General features: G+C 43.6%; 1 protein-coding gene across 1 annotated transcript; it reads left to right on the top strand.

The window, feature by feature from the left end:
- Window positions 1-1468: 1468 nt before the first annotated feature.
- On the top strand, window positions 1469-7269 carry LOC136345450 (uncharacterized). The gene is made up of 8 exons (XM_066293770.1): window positions 1469-1643; window positions 2145-2455; window positions 3187-3522; window positions 3569-5313; window positions 5422-5493; window positions 5538-5974; window positions 6125-6825; window positions 6877-7269. Exons 1-8 carry the CDS (start codon window positions 1469-1471, stop codon window positions 7267-7269), a joined length of 4170 nt encoding a protein of 1389 aa, XP_066149867.1.
- The last annotated feature ends 255 nt before the right edge of the window (window positions 7270-7524 follow it).

The raw sequence follows: 7524 nt of genomic DNA on the forward strand, positions 1-7524 counted from the left end.
CTAAACAACATTCGTTTTCTAGAATTAGTTTCACTTCATTTTTTGCTATATAGTAGAATAATTTGTTTAGTTTTTATGTTTAACAATAATAGAATACTACATTTTATTCCCTGTTTAAAAATTAATAAATAATTGGTTAAGAAAGCACAAAATTGTTTTCTTTGAACAGCAAACTGTTTAGGACTAAAATCTATATTCGATCTTATCTATAATCTATAGCAGAATAGTAGTCTGCGTGCGATCTTTTATGTCTCGATTTAAGCGCGACCTCCAAAAGGTTAACGAAAAACTAACAAAGTGTTCTAAATATTCCCAGAGTAATAAATTAGAACCTCAGGGTATCGCCTAGACTACACCTAAACAAAATTGATTATACTACGACTGGCTAACTAAATACATTTCAGAGTTCTTAAATTATCCTTAACTAAATCATATTTGAATAAATCGATTGTCCTCAGATATTAATTTCAGGGATATCTGTATAATTCTTAACACCATCTTAAAGAGCTCGTCGAGCTGATTCGTTTGAGTCATTGTTGAAGGCATTTGCTGCTCATTTACCGAAGGTATTAAGTTTCAAATTTAAAAAAACCACAAAGTACAGTTGAACTGGCTTATAATGAACGCTCGCTTTTAAGGAACAAAATGGTTGGAACGTAAAAAGTGTCTATTTAACTACATGTTATTCTTGTTCGGATATAACAAACACATTTATAACGAACGATTGGCTTTAGCGAATGCTTTCTGGTAAAAATTTGCAGGTCCGATCGGTTATAACGAACCAATCTATAAAAAAAGACCATTCTGTACAATCTATTAGGTTAGTTTTAGGGTATATTTTGCCGACATAATCTCGATCCGGGAAATCCTCGTATATTGAATCATAGTAAATTTTACGTGAAATAAGTATGAACCGCATCAGTTGAATTGCATTTGTGTAGGAAGAAGCAAAATCGCTTTCAGGTTAAACATGGAAGATAAAAAGCGTAATGTGTTAACCATTCAACAAAAATTGAAAATAATTAACGATTTAGAATTTGGTCTTCCCAATTCACACGTGTGTAAAAAGTATAAATTGCCAAAATTTACAATTTCCACGGTTTTCAAAAATAGAAATAAATTTAAAACTTCGAAAGGTAATGTAACAAGGCAAAAGAAAATTCGAAAACCTATAAGAGATGACATAGATCAAGCACTTTTCAAATGGTTTACGATTCAAAGGAGTTAAAACAATACCATTACTGGCGTGATTCTACAAACAAAAGCAGAAGAACTTGGAAGACTAACGTATGGAGTAGGTGAAAGTGGTAGTGAGCAGTTTGTGTGTACAAAAGGTTGGATTGATAGATTTAAGTCAAAACATGATATATCAGCGGGCAAAATTCATGGAGAGGCTGCAGGAGTATCAACAGAAATAACGTCAGAATGGCTAAAAAGTCAATGGTCAGTCATTAGTACAGGATACGATATGAATGACATTTTCAATGGAGATGAAACAGGTTTATTTTACAAAACGACTCCGAATAAGACCCTAAAATTTAAGGGCGAGAAATGTGCTGGTGGAAAGCAAAGCAAGGAAAGAATAACTGTCTGGGTTTGTGCTAATATGACTGGAACTGAAAAACGCCTCTTGATGGTTATCGGTAAATCCAAATCGCCTAGATGCTTAAAAAATAAAGGCAAGTTACCAGTCATCTATGAGTCGAATCAAAGAGCATGGATGACTAGTGAAATTTTTGAAGGACTACTTCAAAAATGGAATGACGAACTTCGTAAGAAACGAAGGAAAATTTTACTTCTTGTAGATAACTGTCCAGCGCATCCAAGATTAGAAAATTTTGAATACATCAATTTTGTGTTCCTACCACCAAACGTGACATCTGTGTTACAACCTATGGATCAAGGCGTTATACACTCTTTAAAATCTTTTTCTCGAAAAATGTTTTTGGTGCGACTAATAAGCGCTTTTGAAAGTAATGAAGACCTTAACTTTACATTGTTTAACGCGATAATAATGATTAGCGCCGCATGATGAAATGTCTCGCTAAACACCATCGAGAACTGTTTTCGTCATGCGGGATTTAAACTGCACATAATACAAGAGTACGATAATGAAGACAACATACCGTTGGCGCGTTTGGTAGAATTTCAACAAGAGGAACTTGTAGATCAAGATGACGAAGAAGATATTTCATTGACAGAATGGATTAAAAAACATAGTAACATTGATCTAGAAGAGTACACCAAAATAGATAACGATTTGGTAAAAACCAATTTTCCTAGTGATGCTGAGCTAATGAATAATGTTAAAGAACTCCTTACAGACGAAATTAAGGAGAGTGAAAACGAGGAAGAAAAGGAACCAGACGACGATGCTATGCCCATTGTGTCACAGACCCTTTCTTCTCTGAACGTGGTATCGAAATTCATTCACTGTACAAGTGCCGACTCTTCGGTATATCAAGCCTTCCATAAATTATATGGCTATATTGAAAGACATTCGCTTATTAAAAATCAAGTGCAAAAAAAAATGACTGACTACTTTACAGTACAAAATAAATAGCAATAAGACGTGTATCTGTATTACGTGCATAGGAGCAAATAAAATAAAAATGTTATTTTTACCCATCTTTTCCTTTTAACTAGTGCATTAATTTTAACTATATACATCAAAAAAATTCATTTTTAGAGAGTAAAAAGTTTTAAGATTAATCCAATACATATTAAGTAAAATTCGATTTAACGAATGCCCGACTATAACGAACAAAATCTTTTGTCCCCTCGTGTTCCTTATAACCGAGTTCGACTGTATTTTGTGACTTTTTAAAATTTGAACCTCAATACCTTTGGTAAATGAGCAGCAAATGCCTTCAACAATGACTTAAACGAACCAGCTCGACGAGCTCTTTAAGATGGCACACACGGATTGATTGTGTTTTGGTAAGTTTTCTAGATTAAGAGTCATTTGAGTAGTAGAAGGCGGACCACGGTCGGAGACGGACGTGTGGAAGTGAGCTCCGATATAAATCTGTTTTAGTTTCCGCATCGTCGACGTAAAGCAGTGTTTTTTAACGCTAAGCCGAAGTAACAGCGGTTTTGGCAGTGCGAAAACTAATTTTTTGCCCCGCCCGCTGACGACGTGATCGATATGTTACTTTCGGTGACTTTTTTTAAGGATATTTTTAGATCGAAGTAAGGTTGTGCGGAGTAAGGCCTTACTGGGGTGTGGTTAACATCGCCGAGGCACTCGGAGCTTCTGAAACCCCCGGCAACTTCATGGAAACCCAGGAGTCTAAACTGGGTGTTCCTTCGGGAAACAAAGGGGCTGTAGCCAAAACAATTTTGAAGGAAAGGAGGGATGTTATTGGGAGAGGCAATATGCCGCTCGTAAGGAAGGGAAGTGTTCCGGAGAGCTTGATGAGTAAAGAGGAGGTAGAAGGAGCTGAGCTAGGATTCGCAAGGAGAGGTAAGGTGCAGAGGACTCAGCCCAAGGACAAAGGAGGGGAAACAGAAGAAAATGTGGTAAGTGGGCAAAACGTGGAAGTGCATTGTCCGGTATTCTCGGTAGAAGAAGTGCCAAACATGGCACCAAAAGGGAAGAGGAAGAGGATGGATGAATCCATTGTGGGAGGAGAAGAAGAGGATGGATGAATCCATTGTGGGAGGAGAGGAAGAAGGTCTCAGGGCTCTCTTGGAAGTAGCCAGGGAACAGGTAGGCGATGTCGTTAGAATCCTGAAGGAGTCTTACCACCCCAAACAGGAACTAGTGGACGTTGTCTCTGTGCTGAAAAGCACGATTAGGAGCATGGTGCTGGAGGAAGAGAGGAAGGGGCAGGAGAACAGGAAACTCGAGGAGGAGAATAAAAGACTAAGGGACGAGGTCGCTCGACTAAGGGCTGGCAAGCGGGAGGGAGTGTCTGTTGAATGCCAGACGGAAACTGAGGAGGAGAGAAAAAATGTTGAGGTTAAAAAGAGGCTAACAACTTTAGCTAGGGAGGGAAAGATCCTGGAGGCCATCAAGGAGAGATGGGACAATGGGATTTTTGAAGCTATTGAGATAGCTCGTGGAGACCCTATTAGTGAGGGTTTTAGGATGGACCTGGCGGTCCTGGTAGATAAGGGATATAGCGCGCTTAAGGAGAGACTCCTGCAGTTTCTCCCAGAGCTGAAGGAGCTCGAGACTGAAGAAGGGAGGATAGCTAGCCTCGTGCAGACGTGCAACCTCAGGAAAAGAGGTAAGGTAGTTACGAAAACCAAGCACGTCTACTTTCAGGAGTTGGAGAGTACGGGACCGGTAGGGGTTTTTGAAGCCCTCAAGGTCCTAGCGGCAACAATGCTGGAAGAGGGGAGAGACAGCGTGTCCATCCCATTGGTTCCGGGTGCCGACCCGTGGCAACTTCGGAAGGTCTGCGAACTAGCATGCTGGACCCAGAAAGAGAACATCAGGGTTAAGCTGTACTTACCTGGAGGGACATCCTCCGGGAGGAAGGCAGTACATGGTCCGGGTCCTAAAAGACCCGAAGAAGATGTAGTCTTCGTGGCTAAACAGGAGCGGGTAAGTTATAGCGACACCCTCCGTAAAGTCCGAAAACTGGTTGCCAACAGCCAAACCAAGGTTGACATCGCGACAGTCAGGGAGACGAAAAAAGGTGAGGTGCTAATCACGCTCCCTAAAGGAGGCGAACAGAGAGAGGAGCTGAAAAACATCCTGGGAAAAGGAATGGGGGAAGGTAACGTAAGGTCGGGGGTGAATAGTAAAATTGTAGTGTTCCAGCTTACGGGACTGGATGGAGTTACTACAGGGGAAGAAGCCACTGGTGCAGTGGCCACCGCGACCGGTCTGGACTCCAAGAAGCTCCGGCTCAAGGGGTTTAAGGCAAGCTATGGAAGCTGCCAAACCGCCACGTTCCTCGTTAGAGAGGGGGACGCGGAGAGTCTTCGAGTAGTCACCGATTTGAGAGTCGGCATTAATATGTGCCGGCTTAAGGAGAGGAAGGACTCGGGAAGATGCTACCGATGCTGGGAACTGGGACATCGGGCCCAGGCATGTAAAGGGGTAGACAGCACCCGACTGTGCGCCCCTTGTGGGAAGGAGGGGCACAGGGAGAAGGATTTTAAAGACTCTCGCTACTGCCCCCTCTGTAAAGCGGAGGGCCACAGCGCGGGTGGACCCAACTGCAAGGGGCCAGTAAAGGCACTTGCAGGCGGTAGGGGTACTGACCCGAAAAAAACAGTTAAGCCGGAACCAGGGACGTCCAAAAATAAAGACGAGATTGGGAAGGCTACCGAGGTGAAGAGCACGGAACAAGCCAAGTAAGTAGATTAAATAGTATAATCGGTATGCGTGTTTTAGGTGTGGGAGTGAATGTGGAGAGTGTAAATTGCACGATGGCGGTATTTAAGGAACTCAGATGTCTACAGATCAATCTGGACAGAAGGCGAGTTGCTACCGACTTGCTCTAACAGACGATCAGAGAACAGGACATTGATACCGTTCTGGGGCAGGAGCCTAACCAAGACCTGAAGAATGTCATCAGGGATAGTGACGATGGAGCGTTCATTTGGCTTAAAAGCGGGATAAGGGCGAAGTCGATCCACAGGGACCGGGGGTTCGTGGCGGTGGAACTGGGCCGGTTTACGCTGGTCTCGGTATACTTCTCGCCTAATAAGATCACATGTGAGTTCGAGGCCATAATTAATCGGTTAGATAATTTTGTAGAAGGCATGGACGGCAGGAGAGTCGTCATAGCTGGGGACTTTAATGCGAAATGCCAAATGTTTGGTTCTGGCGTCCAGAATGCCTACGGGAGAGTCCTGGAAGAGTTAGTAGAAGCGAGAGAGCTCACTCCACACAACAACGGGGGAGAGTGGACGTTCGGCAACAAGAATGGAAGATCTGTTATAGACGTAACCATGAGTGGAGCTATTGTAGCGCGCATGGTGAGACAATGGCAGGTCGAGCGGGACGTGCTGAGTTGAAGTGGACACAGATACATAACCTCTAGAATTGTAGGGAATGGAACCGAAACTCTGGGAGTGAAAGATGAGAAAAATAGGAAAGGTTGGATCGTGACTGAGAAAGGAATTGGTAAGTTGAATAAATATGTTAACGAGCGTGTTTTAGGAAGGGTCGGAACCGAAGCTGACCAAATAGTCCAGGAAATTGGGGAAGCCTGCGACCAGTGTCTACTCAAGAAGAGTGGAAAAACAGAGGGCAAGAAGGCGGTCTACTGGTGGAACGAAATAGTCAGTACGTACAGGAAAGAATGTTTGCAGGCCAGACGAAGGATGACGAGGATGCAGGGAGCCAGAGAAACGAACGAGGAGAGAAGGGCAGCAGAAGACGAATATGGAAGAGCCAATAAGACCCTCGAGGATTCCATTCTGAATGCCAAGCGGGACGCATGGAAAAAGCTGTGCGATGAATTGGAGACGCACGTCTGGGGTCTCGGCTACAAGATTGTGGCAGAGAAGCTCGGGCGTCTGAAACCAAGCCACTTGGCGGAGACCAACATGCTAAAGTGCGTGGATGAACTCTTCCCGAGGAGAGACAGGGTAAGATGGGACAGGATAGTTGTAGGTGCCGAGGACGTGGAACGGGTTTCCGCAGAGGAGGTTCGAAAGGCGGCCAGGGAACTTGGGAGTCGAAAGGCCCGAGGGTTGGACGGAATTCCCAATGAAGTCATTAAGACCTACCTTGGGATTAAGCCCCAAGGGATGGCAGACTGTGTCACGAACATCTTGGTGACAGGGCAATTTCCGAAAATGTGGAAAAGGGCCCGGCTAGTTCTGGCGGAGAAGGCGAAGAAAAACCCGACAGCGGAGGTGTCATATCGTCCCATCTGTCTCAACGACGGACTCGTGAAGGTCGCGTAGAAAGTGATCAACACCAGGCTGATTGCGGAGGCCATTGAGCGTGGAATGCTTGATCAAAACCAGTTCGGTTTCTTGAAGGGTAGGAGCACTATCGACGCAATGAGAGCCGTAATGAAGGTCGTGGAGAGGATTAAGGATACGAGGTACACTCATGCAGAATTTTGTGTGATGGTAACTATTGACGTTAAGTATGCGTTCAACTCGGCACCATGGGATCTCATAGTTGAAACACTTAAGAGGTCCCAGGTTAGCAATTATGTTGTAGGTGTGGTACAATCGTACCTGGACGAAAGGACGGTGCAGCTGCCTAACGGAGATGTAAGGGAAATGTCGTGTGGGGTACCGCAGGCCCCGTATTGTGGAACCTCTATTACGACGAACTGCCGAAGCTAGATTATCCGAGGGGCGTCAAACCAGTGGCGTACGCGGATGATTTGTCTCGAAACGATGTGTGTTTGAGAACATAAATTACTAATTATCTCGAAAACTCACATAGATTAAATGAATCCTTATTAGTCATGTTAAAGAGCTTATCGAGGTGATTCTGTGATCCTTTTTGAAGGTATTTGGAGCTCATTTGCCGAAGTTACTGAGATTCAAACTTGAAAAGTCACAAAAGATGTGTGTTTGAGCACATAAAATATTCAT

The sequence above is a fragment of the Euwallacea fornicatus genome, chromosome 19 (assembly GCF_040115645.1).
Source record: "Euwallacea fornicatus isolate EFF26 chromosome 19, ASM4011564v1, whole genome shotgun sequence".
Classification (NCBI taxonomy): domain Eukaryota; kingdom Metazoa; phylum Arthropoda; class Insecta; order Coleoptera; family Curculionidae; genus Euwallacea; species Euwallacea fornicatus.